Source organism: Perissodus microlepis, chromosome 15 (assembly GCF_051167445.1).
Source record: "Perissodus microlepis isolate ML-2025 ecotype Zambia chromosome 15, ASM5116744v1, whole genome shotgun sequence".
NCBI classification, from domain to species: domain Eukaryota; kingdom Metazoa; phylum Chordata; class Actinopteri; order Cichliformes; family Cichlidae; genus Perissodus; species Perissodus microlepis.
In genome coordinates this window covers 34,174,632-34,198,965 of record NC_140475.1, presented here as the reverse complement: position 1 = coordinate 34,198,965, position 24,334 = coordinate 34,174,632, and the positions used below count along the sequence as shown (strand labels likewise).

At 39.1% G+C, this 24,334-nt stretch overlaps 2 protein-coding genes across 2 annotated transcripts; both read left to right on the top strand.

The window, feature by feature from the left end:
• Window positions 1-719: 719 nt before the first annotated feature.
• On the top strand, window positions 720-9,336 carry LOC146372539 (alkaline phosphatase-like). Its single transcript, XM_084953632.1, has 11 exons — window positions 720-1,180; window positions 1,405-1,521; window positions 2,869-2,984; window positions 3,829-4,003; window positions 4,364-4,536; window positions 4,844-4,969; window positions 5,099-5,168; window positions 5,443-5,581; window positions 6,453-6,643; window positions 6,725-6,841; window positions 8,806-9,336. Exons 1-11 carry the CDS (start codon window positions 1,105-1,107, stop codon window positions 9,075-9,077), a joined length of 1,572 nt encoding a protein of 523 aa, XP_084809758.1. The 5' UTR covers window positions 720-1,104; the 3' UTR covers window positions 9,078-9,336.
• A 998-nt stretch (window positions 9,337-10,334) lies between these two features.
• On the top strand, window positions 10,335-21,454 carry LOC146372538 (uncharacterized). The gene is made up of 9 exons (XM_084953868.1): window positions 10,335-10,733; window positions 11,035-11,187; window positions 11,829-11,934; window positions 12,130-12,253; window positions 12,523-14,883; window positions 15,015-15,183; window positions 18,985-19,147; window positions 19,256-19,388; window positions 20,206-21,454. Exons 1-9 carry the CDS (start codon window positions 10,669-10,671, stop codon window positions 20,370-20,372), a joined length of 3,441 nt encoding a protein of 1,146 aa, XP_084809994.1. The 5' UTR covers window positions 10,335-10,668; the 3' UTR covers window positions 20,373-21,454.
• Window positions 21,455-24,334: the final 2,880 nt, after the last annotated feature.

Here is a 24,334-nt window from a genome sequence, read left to right as displayed (position 1 = left end):
TAAGCCCAAACCTGGTCCAAACCACCAAAGCCAGTGGATATAAAAGAATTAACATTTTTAAACCACTTTCTGAAAACGTCACACAGATGTGCGATCAAATCCACCTGTACACACACACACACACACACACACACACACTCTCTCATGGCTCAGTTAATTGTACCACAAATTAAAATAAACAACTTTCAACAATTTGTGAAAATTGGACCACTTGACCATAAAGTACAGTAAACAGATTTTTAACACTGCAATGTAAAAGTGAGGAAGAGTGAAAAACAAAAACAAATCAGTAAATTTTATGCATATCACACTGATTTATGGTAGCTATAGACAAGAGTGATTAAAGCTATTGCTGGTAAACATTTATCAGATAGTGCTTTTTATTGCAGCTGTCTGTACTCGGGCTGACAAACTAATAAACACATCTTAGCTCAGTCATCCAGATAAGTAAATCTCCAATCTGGACGTTTCTGTGGGATCAAGGAACTCACCTCACAGCCCATTGTTCCTTCAGTGGTGCAAGTTTCAGTCATTGTGCAAATGTACATTTAAATCCAAAACTAAAATAAAAAACTAAAAAATTTAGTCCGATTTTTATTTGTTTATCCTGCTGCTGTGGCACACTGATCTCCCTTGTGGGATCAATATTTATCTATAAGCATCTAGCTAGCTGGCTGAGTCATTATCTATGCATGATGCACAAAAGTACTTAATCTGGGTAATGATACTGATAGAATGGATCAAATTAACTATTAGGTATAAAGCTAACAGTAACAATTTTAGGAAACTCCTTGTTTCACATTCTGCATAGAACACTTTTGCTTTAGCATTATCGTGTGAGCTACGGTTTTAATTTCACCGTGGTCCATTAATGATTACTTCTACAAAAGCAAATTTAGATCCTCTTAACTATTTTGTACTGACATTGCGTAGTTTACTGTCTCTTCTCCCGTGTGCATGTGTGTGAGAGATTGCATAAAACCTTTTCCCTCAATTGCAAGTTCCTTCATGTGCCCTTTGCTCCTTGGCTGAATATATAAAGGTGCTTCAGAGTGAGGAAAACATGCTCTTGTTCTCTCTCAGCATTCACATAGAGTCTAGACCATGGCCAACAGACATTATCTATTTTTTATTGGATTACTGATTTCCATTTCGGTGCAGTGGACTTCGTGTGCTAACAGTAAGAATTTGCTACATTTTGTTCATGACAGCTTCTTCAGAAACTAAGAACATTACTTTCAGTTTGCAACACAATTTCAAGCTTAAAGGAAAGACAGTAACAGACATGCAATGCACATTCGGTGTTGCAAAAACGGACTTTTATGCAGTTTATTCATTAAAAAAACATAGAAACACATTTGAATGGCTCTAACCACCTTCACGTTTATTTTGTCTCGCTTACAGAGGATGAGCTCGAACCGTTCTACTGGAACAATAAAGGAAGGAATGCTATTCACGCAGCCCTAAATAAACCACGTAATTCACACCAAGCCAAGAATGCCATCCTCTTCCTGGGAGATGGTAAGTCTAAGAAAGAAATTTTCCTACCATTTAAGAAGTTTCTTTAAACTATCAAGTATTTCCTCTTGTACCTCAGTTCATTTATTCAGGTGAAAGACATTTTGAGTCTCTCCGTCACTGTGGTGTAACTCACCAAAACATAATAAGGTCTTTTAAAGCCACAGATTTTGGTACCACAAAAATCATGGTAGGAGATGAACACTGACACATGATCATCTGCTCGGAAAGCCAGGCATAACAAAGTGAAGTGAGGCTCTGCGAAGCCCACAGTGCATGTGGAGTTGCAATATTTGCTCTTGTATCCTTAATCGGGCTAATACCAAAAAAGGGTAAATCAGAAACAGTTTGAAGTCATCTACCATGTCTGGACGTTCAACAGAAATTAATAACAGGTTAGTTCAGTTTGCTTCATTAATTCCATTTAACCAAAACCAAAAGCAGACGAAATAATTTCCGCTATTGTAAAACAAGAGAAACTAATTTCTTTATTCCATTGTGGAAATAAAGACTTACATGTAATCATACATTTGCTGCTATTTAATCTCTGACCCAACATCACTGTTTAGCAGCTTCTCTTTACAAATGACAAATTTATATCTTGATTATGATTTTATGACCTTCAACTTTTGCCATCACTGATGCTGTCTTCAGCACATTTAAAGTTTTATCAATATTTATGATTGATAAGTAATATGTAACAGCTCAATAAATGACGTGTTTGTGAGAATACATAGGAAAGTTATTTTAGTTAATGACCTATTGGTGACGCATTAGAAGAGTTTAAGGTTTATATCTGATGACCAGAATGTCCTTTACCAAGTTTCACTAGCTGTTTTATTAGCTGGACCTGATGAGTTCAAAGAGCACAGTGTACCCGCTTGGCTGATGTTATCTACTCACGTGTAAGTCTTTATTCCATTGTGGAAATAAAGACTTACATGTAATCATACATTTGCTGCTATTTAATCTCTGACCCAACATCACTGTTTAGCAGCTTCTCTTTACAAATGACAAATTTATATCTTGATTATGATTTTATGACCTTCGACTTTTGCCATCACTGATGCTGTCTTCAGCACATTTAAAGTTTTATCAATATTTATGATTGATAAGTAATATGTAACAGCTCAATAAATGACATGTTTGTGAGAATACATAGGAAAGTTATTTTAGTTAATGACCTATTGGTGACGCATTAGAAGAGTTTAAGGTTTATATCTGATGACCAGAATGTCCTTTACCAAGTTTCACTAGCTGTTTTATTAGCTGGACCTGATGAGTTCAAAGAGCACAGTGTACTCGCTTGGCTGATGTTATCTACTCATGTGTGATTCCTCCTACTTCGAGGTATGGGTATACCAACAGTGACTGCTGCCCGGATCCTCAAAGGCCAGTTGGAGGGAGTAAGTGGGGAGGAGTCCAGTCTAGCTATGGATTCTTTCCCCCACCTGGCCCTTTCTAAGGTCAGAACACTATGAGCAACACATTCAATAGACTTGCATCCCTAACTGTATCGCACATACTTTTATGGTACTAAATCTTACTGATAAAAACAACAACCAGAGAGCAAGATTACAAACAACAGCTTCAGTGTCACTTGGCATTGATTCTGCAAGTATGTGCTGGAAGGGTGGAACACCACTGTTTCAAAAGATAAACTATAAAAGCAGACTTAAGTTTGTGTTCAATGTGAGCCAAAATGAGTGACTGAGCCCATGAATTGAGCAAAAGGGTCTTCACAAAGGTCAAAGTTGTTTTCCCACAGACCTCTATGGCAACTAGTGCCATCTGGTGGCCTTCATATAGAATGCAAGGTTAAGGTACTTCATTGGCTTCATTTTTCCTATTTCCATGTTTTAAACTCTCTATGGCCGTAGCACAAAATATACATATTTGCCATATTCATCAAATCATCCAATGATTCGGATGGGGGTAACATGATCCTGCAAGTGGTCACTCTAATTAGAATAAAAACATTTCATAGATAAAGGTCATCACTCACAACAGCTATTAATTTGCAGTGAAATTCCTCCAAAGCAAAGTCATGCCTTTAATGTAAGGGTCAAGGTTTCAGGTTTTGCCCTTTCACTAGCAGGATACATGTTACCAGCCTAACAAAGACAGGCTTTTTTTATCTGTGTTTTAAGTCAGGTGACATAATTTTTGTGAAAAATCTAGGACACTTAATTTATGAATGTTCAGTGTTTTAATTTTCTTGATGTCAGTGACAGAATCAGCATTTTCTTTGACAGTGAGCGTGAATATTGGTTAACATGCAATATGTGTGATTGCTTCGGATGCCTGCAGACGTACAACGTGGATCAGCAGATGCCAGACAGTGCTGGCACAGCAACAGCGTACCAGTGTGGTGTGAAAGCCAACTATGGCACTCTGGGGGTCAGTGCTGCCACTCCAAGGTACGACTGCCAGGCTTCCCATGGGAATGAAGTCATATCTGTTCTTCACCGTGCCAAGGCTGCAGGTAGACCCACATCCACAAAGCTTTGACTACTTTAAGGCACATGAAAATGATGCTACAAAGCAATAAAATCTTAAAAGTCAAACGTGTACAAGAGAAATAACCTATATACATTTATTGTTCAGTGTACAGCATTAGCTTACTAACTGGACAACTATTCAACTTTACATCTAAACAGGCGTGTTTTCTGTAGCATACCTCACATCAAGTGTATATATCTAAATATATCTAAATCTAAAAAATAAATGTGTCCTGCATTTTCAAACAAAATTTGTTAACTTCCAGGAGCCTAATCAGTTCAAGTTCTCCAAGTATAACTCAGCAAATATGTTAACGCTATGAAAAATCTGGTCCTTGTTTCAGGGAAATCAGTTGGCATTGTCACCACAACCAGAGTTCAACATGCTTCTCCTGCTGCAGCCTACGCTCACGTTGCCAGCCGGGACTGGTATTCTGATGCTGATCTCCCAAATGAGGCAGTCAAGAATGGGTGCCGTGACATTGCTTACCAGCTGGTTTACAACACAGAGATAAATGTAAGACTTAATCAAAACGAGCAGGCAAATGATCAGTGCACTCACACAAATGATGAATAGGAAAAAAAAATCAAGGTACCTCTAGACTGAATAAACCAGATAAGGTCTTTTAGATAAGTCATTAAATTTTACCAAAAGCAGATTCCTCGACAGTTTTCTAAAACATGGATGACAGCGAACCTAAGAAACCACTTTCTAATCCAAACCTCAGAAGTACTCGGTGAATAAATCCTCATACACTAAATGTGTTTTTTTTAAGTATTTTACATGTACAAAAATCAAAAGGGGAATATATTTCTGTCTGCAGGTTATCCTCGGTGGAGGTCGTACCTATATGTTTCCCACAACAGTGAAAGACCCAGAGTATTTAAATAAGACAGGAGTCCGAAAGGACGGAAAAAATCTGGTCAATGAATGGCTAAAGAACAAACCGGTAAACAGTGCCTTCATCAAGTGTGCTCATCAGTTTTTAGTTTGAACATGTATCGTGATTTTCATCACTGAGCATTTTTTTTTTAAAAAACAAACATTTTCCACGTTTGTCATTGTTCCCCACCTACAGAATGCTAAATATGTTTGGAACAAGGCTGACTTTGATGCTATCAATCCTGCAACGACAGACTTCCTGATGGGTAAGAACTCTGAGGTGCATCACTTACAACTGCGTCATACAGAGAAGAAAAACACAAGACCTTGAGTACTCTAGACCCAATAAAAAACCTTGGATTTTTAAACAGTGACGTTTCGCTAAATTCTGCTGAACTCATTTGTCAGTGTTTTTAAGCAATTTATCAAGTTTGTGCCATTTTATTTATTTATTTATTACATATAAAGATTATATATACTATATGTAATATAGTAGATGTAACAGGGGAAAACTGAAGCCTGTAAATTCTTTCTTTTAAGGTCTGTTTGAGCCCAAAGACTGCCGGTACGAGCTGGATCGTGACCCCTCCATGGACCCATCCCTTACAGAGATGACAGAGAAAGCTATCAAGATCCTCAGCAAGAACCCCAAAGGATTTTTCCTTTTTGTGGAAGATAAGTATAGTATATTCACCAAAGAAAGAAATCAGGAATATTAATCAAAACAACAAATCATGGTTGACCTTTTAATGTGAATGTCCGATTGGCAACAACAGACAGAATAAAAACTGTGGCATATTTTCATGTTATTCTCATATTGTGACAATGGCAAAATCAATATCAGTATCAGCCTGCAGCAGAGATATGTGGAGGGTCGGCTGAGTGCTGATTAATCTTGATTGCAGGCAGAAGTAAAACCAGTGTTCATTTATTTATTTATTTGCCAAGTCCACCTTCACTTTTGATGACAGATTTGATTCTTTGGCACATAGAAGATTCTGAAAAAAATATTGTCTGTGTTTCTTTACAGATGTTTCATTCTTATGTATTTATTTTTAGTTTGATGAACTGTTCTGCTCTTCTTCTCTTTAAAACTTGAAAAAAAGGCTGGTTCATATTAGAAGCCCTTCCCAGTGACAGTTTTTTTTTTCTCATTCATCTCTTGCTTCGGGCGTGTGCATTAATACGACTTTCCCCACACAAGTTTACGACGATGCAACATTGACATCATCATTGTCCATTTCCATCTTTTACACATGGCACTGTGTCCAACAAATGAAATGTGGTCTAATATGACTATGAAGGAGCAGTTACTAACACACTGGTTTCCACAGATAATCCTATTATTAATTTCATGCCATTTTTCATAACTGGAACTCACTTTTGCTGCAATACCATTGGCCAAACTAATATTTGATGTGCTGGTCACAGTTGTAGCATTATGTCGCATTAAGGCTGGGACGCCTACGTTTTCACTGCAATCTCAAACTTTGCAAGAGACATACTACTACAGATGCTTATTTATCAGTGACTTTCTTCTGAACTTCAAGGGGGAGAATCGACCACGGTCACCATGCAACAATGGCCAAAAAGGCACTCCATGAAGCTGTACAGTTTGACCGAGCAATCGAGCGAACGGCTGACCTCGTCAGTGACCTGGACACTCTGACTATAGTCACTGCAGACCACTCTCATGTTTTTGCTTTTGGAGGTTATTCTCCCAGAGGAAACCCTGTTCTAGGTAAAATGCACTTTTGGAAGAAGCTTAACAAGTCAGCCTCATCTTATGTTCTGAGTGGTAATTTGCCCTTGTGATATACAGGGATCGCTGATACCAAGGCTACTGACAACAAACACTTCACCACTGCTGTGTATGGGAATGGACCAGGATACCAGATTGCCAATGGAAGTCGCCCGGATGTGAATGAATCAATTTCAAGTAAGTGATACTGAGCATCTTTTTATGGAATCCAAATCAATGCAATAGCTCCATCTTGTGGTGTAACAGTAAACCAACTGCACTGCCACAAAACACTCAATCTAGCTTTTCACTGTCACCTCACAAACGTTCAGCAATGGAGTTTCATTGAATGGACAATACAGCTTCTTGTGTATATATACACACCATTCTTTCAGGTTGTTTTTTTGACGGTACAGCATTTTAAACAAGAGCTATAAACAGCAGAGGATTTAGAAAAAATTCTGTACAGTACTTTCATAGGAGTGTTGAATTGTAAAGACTACTTATGAACAGTGTTGGGAAGGTTACTTTTAAAATGTATTCCACTACAGATTACAGAATACATGCCCCAAAATGTATTTTGTAACGTATTCCGTTACGTTACTCAATGACAGTAACGTATTCTGAATACTTTGGATTACCTATTATATTATCATGCTTTTTTACAACTACATGAATGTACTATTGCTGTGTGATTTATTACTATTACTGAAGGCTACTCGCCATACCAACTACATGTTTAAATCTTAATATAAAATGAGTAACATTAGGGTGGACATTAGGTAAGGCTGCAGTTTTTGCAGCGATCTCGTATAGAAAACTGTTCCACGCGTATATAAAACAGGGACAACTGGCTAATACGTCGGGTTCGTGTCGGGCTCGTGTCGGGCTCGTAGCTGAAAACTAGCTTTACTTTGTTGTCTGGGTCAACTTTGCTAGCGAGAGACAGAGAGAGGCTTTGAAAGGCTGCTCCAACGGAACTTATTGTTTCTGAGAAAAACACGAAAAAAGTGTACAGCCGAGTCTTAATAGCTTACTTACAACTGGGCTCATCAGGCACTCTTTTTGGCTGCAGTGGTTATTATTATATTTACATGCTTCCAGCTCCCGTTTATGCTCGGTGACAGCTCGTCCTTTTCCACTCTCCTTTTTCTCCTTGTCTCGCTCACAGACACGTAACAGGTATGGCAGTCCATTCTCCCTGCAGCACGGACTACACTGCCCATGAGGCTACATTCTTTAGGGCTATGCCTGTAACACTCTGCCTATTGCCTTCATATTAAATCATTTTTGTGAATAATTTTTAAAAAATATTTCTACACATCATTATACAAGTAGGGGTGACATGGGCTGCGAGATTGAGACACAGGCTTTAGAGCCTCTTAATGCGTGTTTTGTTTGGGGCGTGGAAACCAAAAATAGAGAGGACATAGCCGAACATATGAAAAGTCAAATACTGCCGTGTAATCCCTTTATTTCAGCAAAGTAACTGTATTCTGAATACAACCTTTTTAAACGGTAACTGTAACGGAATACAGTTACTCATATTTTGTATTTTAAATACGTAACGGCGGTACATGTATTCCGTTACTCCCCAACACTGCTTATGAATCATTACTAAGTGCCAGAAAATAAGGATTACAATAATGAAACAGCTTAGTGTCTTCATCTGATTTCATCACGGGGCGACCGTGGCTCAGGGGTTTGGGACGCTCATCTGTCCTCTCTGTCCTGGGCTCTCTGTCCTGGGCTCTCTGTCCTGGTCATTGTGTCCTTGGGTCCTACCTCTGTTGGCCAAAGGGGCCGATGGCGCGATATGACAGCCTGCTTCTGTCCAGGGCAGACTGACTGTGGCTACAACTGTAGCTTTCCCCCACCAGTGTGTGAACGTGAGAATGAATGAATAGTGGAATCAGAGTGGAGCGCTTTTCTTTCCAAGCACCTTAGACTACGATGACCTGGATGACTGAGAACCTTCACAGACAATAGTGGAATTGTAAAGCGCTATATAAATGCTATCCATTATTATTATCAATACAGCTAATGGCATCAGTACAATGCGTTTTAGTTTAGTAAGCCAACTGTTGGCTTTTTTTTGTCAACACTGATCTAACTAAAGCTATGCAGCTAATACTGAAGTCTTCTCTCTTGTTTCCCTTCAGCGGACAACAACTACGTCCAGCAGACTGCTGTCCCTCTTGATTCAGAGACCCACGGCATAGAGGATGTAGCCATTTTTGCCAAAGGTCCCATGTCACATCTTTTTGATGGAGTCCAGGAACAGAGCTACATTGCTCATGTGATGGCTTATGCTTTATGCATAGAGCCCTACGTGGACTGCCAATTACCTGAAGGCAGCCATGCTGTAGCAAGCCACCCTAGCCTGCTGCTTCTTCTGATTAGCCTCCTTCTACTTCCTTTCTACTCTATCTGAGATGACATGATATCTATCCCTGGAAAATCGGTGCTATCTGAGAATTTAGATGAGGAATAAATTATTGTTTTCGCTCTACTGTGTGTAATTTAAAAGTGATGTAGTAGTTTTAGACAGCGGTGTTGTTTTATGTAATTTCCAAGTGTTGACACAACTTTGCAGTGAAAACCATTTCTGTTAGTATTGCATAGAGCAATGTTTTAATGCTGTGTTAAGCTCCTGTAAATAAAATTATGGTTGTAATTATATTGGAGATGTACTGAATAAACAAGAGATTTCATGATGATATTGACAAATATTGGAGTCACTGTCAAGCACTCTTTGCATGACTGGTTAATTCATTCATTCATCCATTATGTTTCTGTCTGATCATAGCACTAGCATACATAGAGTTGGTGGTGTTTTATTTGAATTTCCCCAAACGTGTACAGAACTCTGAGTGAGCAGTGCACAGTGTGAAGAGAATCCAGATTCACAAGTTCTTTGGCTGTATGTAATAATGTGATTCTTTTAGAATTTTTTGTTGTCATGTGTTTTATGTGAGGTTTCCTTATTTGTTTACAACCCAATAACACACTTCAGAATTTAGTTTCGGATACATTATCAATTTCAATATAAACCCCTATTCACTATTAGAGTTTACTGGTTCTTGAAAGTATCAGATTCTTTCTCTGCAGTATCCAGGAGTTGATCGAAATTTTCCCCACTGCCATGTGCTAGTAGTGTCATCAGCAAAAAATACGCATTTTAAATTCATAAATACCTCCCATAAATCATTTATATTCAACAGAAAAAAATATTAGTTGTAAATACATAATAAATAAATATAGAACTAAGGCAGTCTCCGTCCCTATCCTACTTAAGTAGCCTATTTGAACCTCTTGCAAATTGCCAAATGTATCTTGTAAAGGGATATTAATATTCAGCTTTGCCTTGTGCGCCTTCCTTAATATTAGACTGCATGTGTATTTTTGAGTGGCTTAATGATTCTGAAGTACCATTTTATGTAAGCATTTGTTGCATTATAATGAGTTAATTAGCAGTGTGTGTTCGAGCATTTGAGTTTTATGTGACTCCGTCTATTAATTAAAAGTTTTGAAGCTAAAATAAAATACAGCAGTGGAAACGCTGTGACCTACAAAGACATCAGTATTTTTTCAGGCAAAGACTTTGTGCCTTGCTTTAAATGAATCTATCACCTCATTGGTTAACTTTGTCCAATCAGAGGCGCATGTGGGAGGGATTTCCGTTTGCTGCAGGGCTTGGAGGGAAGTCTGAAAACAATGTACCGTTGCTTCATCGAAAAGTAAAAAAAAACAAAATGTAGATAAACTGTGAGTTAATGCTTTAGAATCTGAAACGCTCGTCCAATCGTCCAAGCTGCATTGAAAAAAAAAATCATGTGAACGTTTTGCCGGCTTAAACTTTAGGAAAACGTAGTTTAATGTACGCAAACAATAGCTGGATTTCTGCAGCTTGCAAGTCGCCGTTAGCTCTGCTTGCTAACGTGAGCCAGAGCCACGTAGTTTATTACACGCTTCTCGGAAGATGTTCACAGTTTAGATGAATTAAAAAACAAGTATCGCTGGCCATGGATCGACACACGAGGAGACTGACGAGTCAGCTGTGTAAAGCGGTGAATGAAGGAGATCCCAGGTGAGGTCCATCCCTTTTTCTTCTTTGCCCTGACATGTCCTGTGTTGTAAACATGCTTCAGCCACTCACGTCAAACTAACATTAGGATTTACGTTTTTACATTTGTATACCATATCCAGCTCTGATCTCTCAAAAAGAAAATCAGTACTATCCACGTTGTCGGTTTTCCAATAAAAAATTAAGTGTGCATGAACTCACGATATCTACATATTTCAGTCCTTACTAGTTTGTTACGGGTGTTTTCATTTTTCGATATGTTAGTTAGTATTTGTCAGTGTAACACGTCTTGCTTTCGTGACAGATCTGTGCAGCAACTTCTTTTACAAGGCGCAAACCCCAATCTGGTGGGTACCAAAGGGGTAGCTGCTGTACACTTATCTGTTGGCAAAGAAACTGAGAAGAACATAAGATGCTTGAAAACCTTGCTGCAATATGGAGCTGACCCCAATATAAGGTATAGATCCAAAACAGTCACTTAACATCATATACATTTAGTCACTATAGTGTATTTTAAGTCAAAGAAGCAAGACAGTTTTTCAGCCTTAGTTCTGGGGTTTTAACACAAGCATTGTATTAACTCACTACTACATAGTCCCCCATTTTATAAAAGGATTGTATTTAATATTCGCATGAAAATGCTTTGCACTTAATGACTGCCTGAAGTGTAGAAGCCTTGGACATGCTCTGCCAGGCCTCTACTGCAGCCACCTTCAGTTGCTGGTTTGTTTATGTCTATGCCAGTGTCTTCAGTAGCTGAAAAGCATGCTCTCTTGGGTTGCCCGTTGAAGGACATCTTATTTATTTTTCTATACAATTCTTGGGTTGCTTTTGCAGTATGTTATGACTGTCATTCCTAAACAATTGCTGCAAAAGTTTTGTTAAACTCTTTGAATCAAAACATGAAGTCTGCACTCCAATCCCATCTGGATTGTTCCATTTAAAATCTACTGTTGTGGTTTACGGAGACAGAATTGCCAACATTGTGCTGTTTGTATTTGTTTACTTACCGTGGTATATCAGTAGTTGTGTTTGAAATATTGGCCAGATTTTTCATAAACTTTGCACCGACTTGTAATGATGAAATGTCGATTTTAGGTCATCAGAAGGCCTCACTCCTCTTCATGTTGCTGCACTGTGGGGATGTTATCAAAATCTCAAGCTGCTCTTGATGAACGGAGGGAATCCATATATCAAAGATAATGTATGAATTGCTTAATCGTGGCTTTTAGACTAGTTTTTGGGAACATTTAGGTTAATCTGTTGTTTATATTTGTGAAAACTTCAAGAGAATACCTGAAGGGTACTGTAAAGTATACTATAAAATTCTAATCTTTTGCTTTGAATATAGTGAACATTTTACTTTGAGTTTGCTCTTACTTCCGCTTTATTAATCCAGGAAGGAAACACTCCACAGCAGCTTGCAGAGCAACAGGAAAATCGAAAATGTGCCCATCTCCTTCAGGAATACCAGGCTGGCCCAACAGACACTGAGGAGGATGACATACCTCAGTTCCAATACTGTAAGATGATTTCTTTAACCTTTTTCAAGTCTTTGACCGTTGTATAATCACACTGAGAGCACTGTTGAGAAGCTCAGCTACCGATTGTGAAACCAAAGGAGTTAAAACATTGGCAGTAGCATTACCTGTTTTTACTATCAAATAATGAAAAAACACAAGAACTATCACCTGCAGAACTCCCCGCCAGGGTATAAAGAGTGGATAAGAAAAGTTTGTCTTTACAGAATTTTGCTGACAGACTGAACTATGTTCATTTTTTTCCTCCACAGCTCTGTATTCCGACCAGACAGACATGTCCAGCTATCCTGAATCGGACTGCAGCTTCAGTTCCCACACATCCATGATAAGTGACTTTGGTGAAGCCCCACTGAGCAGCACAAGGCGCTCATCATTTTTTAACCTGTCTAACATTAATGGACGACTAAGTTGCAGAAGTGTATCGCATCACAGACCATCTTATCCTTCCATACTTTCAAGCACTCGCATGTCTGCGGTGGAGCCTGCAGCTGCAGTATCGAATCTTCAAGAAGATGGCAATTGTACCGATGATACCACATCGAAAGGCGAGGAATGTACTGCTGCACCTGATGGCATAATCCCTCCTTCCAACTTCCCTGCAGTTTCCTTCATGCGAGCAAGTCGGAAGAGCGTGAGCTTCAGGGATGACGTGGATGAATATTACCCTGTTTTCAGCCCCGAATCTCCCCAACAGAATCCTGCTGTTGATGGCTGCCAGCGCAGCTTACCTTTTGACATATCTGAGTATTCTGATTTCCTGGATTCAGAACGCATGGCTACTATTTTAGACAAGCAGGGCATTGACGCCACATCACCGGATCATGTCTACATTTTTTGCAGGGAAAGCAGTGAGAGCACAGAAGAGGACTTGGAGAAAACAGTCCTTGTTCACTGTGTTTTGGAAGAAAGTGATGATGAACAGGAAACAGAGCGCGTAAAAGACAGTCAGGGGAACAGTGATGAAAAGAAAGTACACTGCCATGCCGCCGGCAGCAGCAGTGGAACTAGTAGTAGCCATTATAGTAGCTGTGAGAGTGACCATTACACCAGTGCTCTGGATGCCTCTGTAAACCCTGAACGTCTTTCACTTAGTGCAGCAGATGATGTTTCTGCCAAGACTGCATTAGACAGAAAGACTCTGATTTCTACAAATTCTGATTGTGAACTTACAAAGATTCATATGGAAGCTAATACTGATTCCAAACCTCAAACGGTTGAGTGTTTATCAGGTATGCTTAATAAACTGACCTTGTCTGGAGTAAAAAATCCAAACAATGATATAGTTCAGGGTTGTGGTGGTAATGATGTAGACAGTCCAAGTAAGGGAGATGTTGTTGAGTCCGCAGCAGTAGAAGAAAAAAGTGATCATCCATTCACACCCAGTCCTTTTGTAACAGGCAGGACACGCTCAAGAATGAGCCGTTGCTCGCTGAGAACAAGCAGAATCCCTGAGAGCCTCTCCACATCTTTGTTCGAAGATACCCTGCCTACACCAGTTCGAATACGCCGCCAGACTCCCAGATCTCCAACCAGTGAAGAGTTTTATAACTCACCACGCTCACTATCCAGTGCACACTGCTTTTCAGGCAGACCCACAGAAGGAGGGTGCTTGTCTGTGGACTGCCAAGAGACACAGTCCAGTACTCTCAGAGGCTCAAGTGTTAGTAACAGCCAAGCTGATACGCTTCTCCTCTCTACAAGTGTGACAGACTCTGCTGTTCAGTCACAGACTTTGTGTGACACGTTTCTACTCGAGAGCAATAATGACAATTCAGTCAGTGCTTATGAGAGAAACATTGCAGAGATTGCTCTTGCTATGCAGGAACAGAACTGTAATCTCACTGAAGACGGGGAATTTCTGACTGACGATCTGACAAGTTCAGATGAGACAACTACAAAGAGAAATGTAAACGATACCCCTCATGAGGAGCAGGTAGAAAGCCTAAACAATGAAGATGCCTGGATAACTAGGGACTGTAGCTCTCTGCCAGACTCTGTGTCGTCATCATCCACCTCCAGCTATGGTTCTCCAAGGAGATCCAAGGAGGACTCTGATTTTCCCTGCACCCCAGGTACTGGCTGCACACCGAGGTACAGCATGAGCAGGCTTTCAAGCTGCCGTAGGCCACAGCACCTGGCTAACTTGTCCTACACCCCTGGAGGGCGTCCACACATTCAGGATGTGGACGAACCAGTAGAGTACCTGTACACAGATACCGAACGTGGCCACAAACTGATTGAGACCCATGTCCCACCTACAGCAGATACCTCCCTCAGCTCCAGCGTGAGTACTACCAGCAGTGAGGAGACCATACTTTATGACTGGCGTACTTTGCATGCTGACATGGTGGACAGCAAAGAAAAAGAGAATCAGAAACCCCAGGTGGTGGTACAGAAGGCGGAAAATGAGAAGTGTGTGGACAATATGTTGCCAGAAATCAGAGGGTTAACTGACAAGGAGCTCAGATCGAAGCTGGTGGAGCTGGGGGAAAGTCCAGGCCCCATCAGCAGTCGTACAAGGCCCACCTACATGCGAAGACTGTGCCGCCTGGTACAGGAGTCCAACTGCCAGTCACAACATCAACAGAAGAAGTTAGAGCAACCACAAGCAGGTAATGCTTTATTTCAAGTTTTTAAGTGACTTAAGGTAAGTTGAGCTCTGTTGTAACATTTCATTAAATATAATATCTACTCTTAAAATATATGAACACATACATTGACATTTAGTTTTTTATTTTTAAAGATGCAGGTTACAGTCCAGAATTGTGTAGGGTTCTGGAGACCTTTAATCTTCCCAATTGCCAGGCTGATGAGCAGGCTTTGTGCCAGCAGTTTGACCAACCAGATCAGAACAGGAAGTGGAGAGAGGGCATCATCAAGTCCAGTTTCAACTACCTGCTGCTTGATCCAAGGTGCTTTTACCTTCATTTATTTATGTTTTGTTTTCTTCTGTGCATTCTGAGGAGATGAGTTGTTGCTGACTGTGTGAAAATGTTCACAATCACACTTCAGTAGATGCATCAGAGAGCACTTGTGTTCTGGATTCACCCCTATAAATCTCTAGTCATATTAGTTGCCTAAATTGAGCTAGAAATGGGCTTGTTTGTGTCTAATACAATACAATACAATACAATACAACTTTATTTATATAGCACATTTAAAAACCAACGGTATACCAAAGTGCTTCACAATAAAACAGCAGGTTAAAACATGAATTAACAAAGTACTGAATATGCTAACAGGTCACTGGCACTAATTACACAAGAATAAAAGTGAATATTAAATAAAACTTGCTAAAAACACATAGATTTTAAGTAGAAGAAGATATTAAGAAAGATAAAATTGGAATTAAGTATAAAATACAGTCGTTAACCAACCGGGAAAGAAAGATTAAATAAGTGAGTTTTTAATCGTGATTTAAATAATTGGATGGAGTCAGATGCGCGAATAGCAATGGGAAGGTTGTTCCACAGGTTAGGTGCAACCAGGGCAAACGCACGGTCACCTCTGCTCTTATGCCGAGATCTAGGCTGTACCAAGAGTAATTGGTCGGATGATCTGAGGGCTCTCCCAGGGGTGTAAGTTCGGCGAGATAGCTAGGGGCTGCATTATTCATAATTTTGAAGGTAAGCGGCAATATTTTAAATTTGATGCGGTATTTGATGGGGAGCCAGTGCAAATCAGCAAGGACAGGGGCAACCTTCCGGTAACAGTCAAAAGGCGTGCCGCAGCATTTTGGACAAGCTGTAATCTATGGAGAAGAGCAGCATGGAGACCAAAGTAAAGGGAATTACAGTAATCTAATCTAGAGGTCACAAAGGCATGAATAAGCTTTTCAAGACCCTTATGTGGTAGACGCAGTTGGTAGAAGCTAGATTTGACTACAGAGGACACTTGTTTGTCATATTTGAAAGAGCTGTCCAGCAGCACACCTAGATTACTAACAGTGTCAGAGAGAAAAGTGGCAAGGGATCCAAAGGTATCAACTAGTTGGCCCCGGGGGAAATGACTGTCAAACACCACAATTTCGGTTTTCTTTTCATTTAAGATAAGAGAGTTGCCCAAAAGCCATTTGACTTCTCTCATGCACTCTAGGAAGCAGTGCAGTGACAGCAACATCGTCACTTAGCTGAAAGTAAGTTTGTATATCATCAGCATAGCAATGAAATGACATGTTGTATTTTTCAACGGTTAAGCCTAGAGGTAGCATATAGAGTGAGAATAACATTGGGCCCTACACAGAGCCTTGAAGCACGCCACAGCAGAAGGATGCTGCAGAGGAAGAATAGGTACCCAGAGTGACAGAGGGAGACCTTGTTCGAAAGATAGGATTTAAACCAGTTAAGGGCGTCACCTCTAATGCCAACTGTATGTTCTAACCTCGTTAGTAGAATATTATGGTCCACCATATCAAAGGCTGAGGACAAGTCCAGTAAGACTAAGACCGCTGAACGACCTGAATCGGCAATTAGGAGAAGATCAGCTATGACGTGGTTTAAAGCCAGACTGAAATTTATCACTGATGTTGATGAATGAAGTTGCGAGAGAACTATCTTCTCCAAGATTTTGGACAGGAACAGGAGTTTGGAAATCGGCCTGTAGTTCACAAGGTCATTATAATCGAGGCTCTTTTTTTGAGAACAGGCTGCACTATGGCATGTTTAAAGGCTGTCAGAACATGGCCAGAAAGCAATGAAGAATTCACTAGAGTTAAAATACTGGGCCCAATTGCATCAAAACTATCCTTGATAATGCGTGATGGGAGAATATCATGTACAGAATTTGTATTTTTCAGTTGTTCAGTGACACTGGCGCAAACTGATGAAAGGTTGATAAACATCCTGGGGTGAAAGCAGGGCTCACAACTAAAGGGTGTGAAGACTTGAGAGATAAAATTTTATCTGTGAAGTAATTTAAAAATTGTTCGCAGAGACCCGGAGAAGACACTTTCATTTCATGACAGGGATTGACCACTGAATTAAAGATTTTAAACAGCGTTCGAGGATTATGGCCATTAGTCTCAATAATTTCAGAAAAGAAAGCTGCGTTAGCCATTTTAGCAGCATTTTGAAACTTCAGGCGGCTGGTACGTAAGATATCAAAGGATACCTCGAGCTTATCTTTTTTCCACCTCCTCTCGGCTCTGCACAACGCACATGGTAGGGCACGTGTTGAGTCGTTTAACCAACGTTGGGAATTGGTTTGAGGACATTTCATGTTAATAGGTGCTACAACGTCAAGGATAGAGGAGCATGTGGATAGCAAAGAATTAGCAAAGTCATCAACTGTATGAGGTATAGGACAATCAGTAATAGTGGGTGCAGAATTAATGAACACCACAGAAAAATTAGCCACAGTTTCAGAATTAATTATGCGCATAGGGCGTCTGAGGCCCTCATGGTGCATAAATCAACATCAGAAATAACTGGGAAGTGATAAGAGATCCCAACATTGTCAGTGTTCTTAATACAAACGTCATATGGAAAAAAAAAAAACAGATCAAGGGTATGGCCTTTAGAGTGGGTTGGTTCATTTATCCACTGAACAAGGTTAAGAGAGTCAGTTAGAGCAAGAAAGTCTTTGGCTAATGGATCATCCTTACAACAGATATCAATATTAAAATCACCAGTGATAAGAACACCGTCATATTTAAAAAGAACAGATCCTAATAGCTCAGCAAAATCCTGTAGAAAAGCCTTGTTGTATTTCGGCGGTCGGTAGACCACAACACACAGAGTTATAGAAGAATCGGCCAACTCCAGTAATTGAACTTCAAGGCTAGGGTAGGTAGGGGAGGGGAGCTGCCGAATTTTATGTTTATTTTTAAAAACTGAGGCTAAGCCACCACCTCTGCCTGTAAGCCTAGGTGAGCTGAAGAAGGCACAGTCTGGGGGGAGAAGTTCCAAGAAGGAGAACGACTCACCAGGGCTAATCCAAGTCTCTGTCAGAAACAAAACATCCAGCCCCGAGGCGAGGAAAAAGTTATTTAAAACACCAGCGACCTTACATTTAGTAGAGCCATCCGTGTCATGGGCACCATGTCCCTACTCGTAGCGCGTCGCAAACGGCTTAGGTTGCTGTGATGCACGCCACCTCTGGAAGACGTTATCCAGGTCTGAATAGGCAGGCATGCCACTGGGAGGGCTGGGTAAACTTGCTGTCCGACGGAGCAGATCCACCAACGACTAAGCGATCTGGCAAGAAGGCAGTCACGGGAGGAGGAGAGAGGACGTAGAATATCCATGCTAGCATGTGGATTAGCCATAGCCTGTGGTTTAAGGTAAGCCTTAAGACGGACGTGAATGCCACTCCGTTTGCCCCGCTTCCTATAGCGTTTCTTGTACATGGTGGGTAGGGGTAGTCAGGATATGCTGGTGGAGGAGTCTGATTGTGACAGGGTGGCGTCTCCCAGAGTCCAGCATGGATCAGAGCCATAGGAGTGAGAGAATCAAAGATTTAAGTGTTTGTCAGTCATAAGTAATTAGTGCATTGCCACCTGATAAGAGTATTACCAAGAGAATGAGGAATACAATGCAAAAGTCAACAAAGAGGGGTTGAAAGGAGAGGTGAAGACGGCCTGCCGAGCACACTGGCACCATCTTTGAAACCCCCAGTTTAAATGTCTAAGCCAAATATAGTTTTAAAATAGAATACCATAAACACCTCTCAACTCTAAAAATATTAATTGAATCGTTTATTTCCCTCTCTGACAGAGTGACAAAAAACCTTCCCTTTCGCAGTCATACCATGACCCCAAAGGAGTGTTTCCAGACTTTTATCCATGCTATATTTTATGTTGGCAAAGGAAAACGCTCCCGTCCCTACAGTCATCTGTATGAGGCTTTAGAATACTTTAAAGGTGACAAAACCTCAAAGGTAAGGATGCAAATATTGATCGGTATTAATATATCATATTGAAATAGTCTTTAATCGAGTAGTAAATATGTAGTTTGATTCTTTTTTTTTTTTTCTTCCTTGTCACAGAAACTGTGCTCCAAAGTCCAGCACATCCTTCAGGTGTGGAACACAGGGCAGGGTGTCATCTCTCTGCATTGTTTCCAAAATGTTATTCCTGTGGAAGCCTACACAAGAGAGGCCTGTATGGTGGAGGCGATTGGTGAGTGCATGAGGGTGAAACTTATCAAAAACTGAAATAAACATCACTACAATCCACAGCACGACTGCTGAGTACTTCCCCCTCTTTTTATGTATCAGAATCTGAAACCACCCTTGCAAACATCAGCCAAATAGGGGAAGGACCAATGATGTTAGCGGCTCATCACTGCCTCATTGGTGCCTTAAATTACTACTGTTGAAGTGTACACCTCCATGTTTAATACGTCCGTGTTGTTGAGCCCTAGCGACCTCTTGGAATATTGTAATTTGTAATTTTTAGTATTGATAATTGTCTGAGTATCTTTTTTCTTTGGCAACCCTGCATATATTAAGTTACTCAGAAGTGATGGAACAGTGGTGCAGTGTTTAAGAAAAAGCAAGAAAGGTTTGGGGTTCAGATCCACCAGTCGCTTGGGCCTACCTGTGGAGATCCATGTGCGAGTGTGCCCTGGCTGGCACGCTTTTCTCGATGCCACAGGAAGCTCTTGTTGCGCAGTGCAAGCAATGGAAAAGAATGGGTTTTAGAGCATGGTGCATGTTGCATTCTATGTGAAAGGCTTATAAGCAGTTAAAAAATAAAAATTGGACCCTGAACCTGTATTATTTTAAGATATTAACACAAACAGTGAGGAAAAATAGAGAAATTGTATCTAATAGCAGCATTAATTATGAGCAATATTAACTAATACCAACATTTTACTGTTTAAACCTGTGATAGGTGCTCGCTTTGGTTTTCAAAAACTGCTAAACGCAACACTGTGTTTGACAACACTGATAGATTTGTCAGTGAAGCAACTCGACTTTCTCAACTGTTGCAGGGTTGAAGATGCTCACAAATCAGAAGCGAGGGGATTTCTATGGCATCGTGTCCAACTGGCAGACAAAGAAGAAACGGGAGCTCGGCATCCACCTGCTGTACCGCGCCATGCAGATCTTCCTGGCTGAGGGTGAAAGACAGCTTAGACCAGCTGACATCAGACAGTAGAGACACCCACTTGCAGTGGGGTATGAACTGCTTAAACACCAGAAGGGAAAATACCACTACTTCAGAAGACGACGCAATCCTTCATTTTACAAAGATTGAGTAATGACTTTAAAATTAAGAACTCTGGAACTTTTACCAGGATTTTATCATCTTTTGCTGGTAAACTAACACTGAATCCTCATACCCAGGGATTTGCAGTTTGACAAATGTGACATTAAGTTCAGTTATAGCATCTTAAATGTATATCATGGCCATATTTTAAAATATCCTTCTTCAAAGTGCTCTTAGCATATTTAACGCTGCGCCATAAGCAGAGAATGATGGATTTGAACCCCAACTAGCAAACATTTTCTATTGTTTCATATTATGCTAGCTGAGATCTTTTACTTGTAGTTTTTTTTAAAGAGTACTTGAGGATTTCACTTTGAAAACACACATTTTGCATTTAATTATTCGGATCATGGAGACTGAAGAGCTATTCTCTTAGCATACTTTGTTTGGTCTGGCCAGATGTGGTTAACACGATGACACAATATCATCACAAAACTTTAAAAAACTCAAGATTTTAATAATAGAAATCAAGATCAAGCTATTTACTACAAACATTATTCCCATTTGGTTACTTTTGTTGACTCTTGTAGAATAAATTGGTTATGACTGCAAAATTTTCCAAAGAAGCAAGGAGAGCAGTAAACACAGGAACACCTAATCAGGTTACTATTTCTGTTTTTAAAAAATGTTGTACTTATCAGGGCTTTTTAACTGTGGGTTAGCATGTTAGGTTTCCTAGAACCTCATTGTGTTCTAAAATAGGATCTTTTGTCATTTGTAAATATAGTATTTCAGTTAAATTGCATTAAAAAAAGTTGATGTGGGTACGTTTCTATCCAGGTGTTTACAAAATGAGCAGTAGAGGCAGGATGCTTTAGGGTTATGGGTCAGCTACAGACAAATGCTACACTTTATTGGCAAAACATTTGATCTATTATGATTGTTTCTGCAACTTTCTGATGTTATGAAATAGATGTATTCATTATTAATAAAAAAGATATACAACTTTAAAAGGAACCATTTTTTATTTTTTTTTTGTGCATCAGACACTACAGAGTGGTTGTTGCACTTAATAGCGGTTGCAGGTTACCCATATGGAACTTGATTCTTTTCTTATATATATATATATATATATATATATATATATATGTATATATATATATATATATATATATATATATATATATATATATATATATATATATATATATATATATATATATATATATATATATATATATATATATATATTACATACACACACAAATAAATGTTAATGTAATGCAGCAACAATTTGGATTTTATCTTGAAATAATGGAGATGTATATTCCACGTCAAATGAATAACAAGCACATACTAATAAGAGAAAGTTTGCTTAAAATTGATTTAACTTTTAAATCATGTGTTTTTAAATCTGACATTCGGCATTGATGTTTCTCCTTTGTGCATATTAATTTGTGCCCTTTGACGTATGTCATTTACTGACACTACACCCTGCAGCATCCTCTCCACAGTCTGTAATACAGTTACATAGCAGATTGATATGAAAATGGTTATAGTCAGGTGATCTTCATGCATGGCTTTGAATAATAATATAATAAAAAGATATGCTCAGTAATTCTAAGACTTATTTTAAAAGTATAAAAAAGCTCAGTTTAAACTAAATAAATATCATTATGAACTTTTTTGCTATGTTTTTGAAAAACAAATGTACCATTTACAAACTGGTATTAGAGCAAATGAAATTGTGTTCCATTGTTATTTGGAGGGTATTTCTGTTCATATATAAAATAAACAGCAATTTATTTTTTGTGATTCCAACTAAAGCCGGGTGAGCTTCATCACTAGGGCCAACTCCATATACAATTACATAGTTTACTGGAAAATAATAGTGTTAAACCCAGTTTTGCCATTTGACTGTGGCTGACCCATTTAAGGAAGTACACGGATGCTTTAGCTGGTTGGAAGTATATCTCCATGATCTGCATATGTGAAGCCCAGCAGACTTTCTGAGTCAGTAGCAGAAACAGTTTCAATGTTTCAGGCCATTTCATGTTGTACTCAGGATATTCTGAATGTAAGTTATATCTCAATTATCTCATAAGACATGTAAAAAAAATGAAGGCTTGTTGGTCAAAGTAGTGACATTATTACAGTGTCAGGATGATGTGGAAGCTCCAGGTATTACTTTATATCAAAAAACAACACTAATCCTAACAACTGGAATTGCATTTTAGATATACATGTGTTGGACCCCCCCAAATAAAAATCTAGGTTCAACTTTGCCATGAGCGAGTAAAGCGCTGGATATATGAGAGCATTAACCAAGTGGTATGAAAACAACTACTTTTATTAATAAAACTCTACTATTTTAAGTGTGTAATAGCATGAAAACTGTGTAGATTTATTTAGCCCTCATGTTGTTGTTATGAAAAATAAAGCCCCTTCTCTGTAGAACTGTTATTTTCACTGTTTTTTGAATTGTCATGAACAAAAATACATTGTTGCAACTTATGTAAATGTGTGATCACATGCTCTATTTTGACTTTCTGTGATTTCAATGTAACAAAAGAAACAAAATATATCTGCAGATTGCTTCACTGGTTTGTCATTTCTTTATTCCCAGTCTTTGGTGGCCCTCTAGTGGAAAAAGGAAGTAATTAATTTTGTTCTTGTGTGTACAAGGCAATTCTCTTGATGTAATAACTTCTCTTTAGCTGCTGTAGTTCACTGAAGGTGGTTTTTGGTGTAGCCCACATGTCATGCAGATCGTTGAACTGTGCTTAAGTCTGATACGCCTTCATTTTGTTTGTACCCTCCCCCCCCTTAAAAAAAAATCAACGTGACCTTCGGTTGCATCTTTCCTACACACCCACACACAAAGAAACACACAAAGTCATTAACAGTGCGCATAAAACTGCTTTGTGAGAATGAGTTATCTCTCTACTTGGTAAAATATTCACAACTAATTTTCAAAGAATGTTCTTTAATTACTGTTATCATGACTCATTCTGTATCATCTACAGCTTCTTGTTAGTGGTTAGGCAATATTTCTCACATGATCTGCACAAGAACACTAAGTGTAGTCTTATTTGCCTCTGGTGTCAGTCCTGAAGCCAGTAACGAGGCCTGCACATCTCTTATAAATGGTAAATTAAGTAACTGCTTCTTTCCCCTGCAAACATTTCTGAATTTAGACTCTTTAGATAACATCTTAAAATTATGGACATTAACTTACATAATATAAGCAATCGCAAAAATAGAGGCATGTCTAAAATTAAAGAATATAAAGTAGGCCTGCTTTTAAAGCTTCAAATTACTGTTACAGTACATGTGGTGAAACTGAAGTGAAACTAAAAGACCACTTGCAGGGGTTTTCCAATTCCACTAGTACTGTTATTGATTTTTGCTGGTCAAGAAGTGTTATAATACAGAATCGGCACACATCAGTTTTTCATTTGAAAAACAAGCAGGTACTTTCCTGGTAAGGTAGCTCAGCAAACCCCAGGCGAAAAAAGCATCTCTCTGGCCTTGCACTTTGTAAACTTTAGAAAGAGTCTAAAGAGTAGCTTCACATGTACAAGAATATTTTCACAACTTAAGAGAATCTTTAAATTTAATGCTATTTTCAAATGGAAAACTCTTTGCAGGCATATATTGCGTAATTTATAAATGGCAAGTGGAAACCACACTACAAAAAAATCAAAGGGTAAAAACTGTATTTATTGTGTAACAATTTTGTAGAAGTTATTTTTGCATCTTTTCGATTGTTTGGATTTTAAGTCCTGGTGTTGTGTATGTATAAAGCTATATACACACCCCCATACACACTCTACTTTAATACTGTAACTCAATTTATTCACCAATATTACATTTGTATAACTATATAGAGGCACTTGTGCTACATAATT

Bases quoted from the DNA above. Each gene is read 5' to 3' on its own strand.
- LOC146372539 (XM_084953632.1), top strand. From the start codon at position 1,105: ATGGCCAACAGACATTATCTATTTTTTATTGGATTACTGATTTCCATT. The intron at 1,522-2,868 runs GTAAGTCTAAGA...TCCTACTTCGAG, and splicing joins CATCCTCTTCCTGGGAGATG to GTATGGGTATACCAACAGTG. The intron at 4,004-4,363 runs GTAGACCCACAT...TCCTTGTTTCAG, and splicing joins TCACCGTGCCAAGGCTGCAG to GGAAATCAGTTGGCATTGTC.
- LOC146372538 (XM_084953868.1), top strand. From the start codon at position 10,669: ATGGATCGACACACGAGGAGACTGACGAGTCAGCTGTGTAAAGCGGTG. The intron at 12,254-12,522 runs GTAAGATGATTT...TTTCCTCCACAG, and splicing joins CATACCTCAGTTCCAATACT to CTCTGTATTCCGACCAGACA. The intron at 14,884-15,014 runs GTAATGCTTTAT...TTATTTTTAAAG, and splicing joins GTTAGAGCAACCACAAGCAG to ATGCAGGTTACAGTCCAGAA.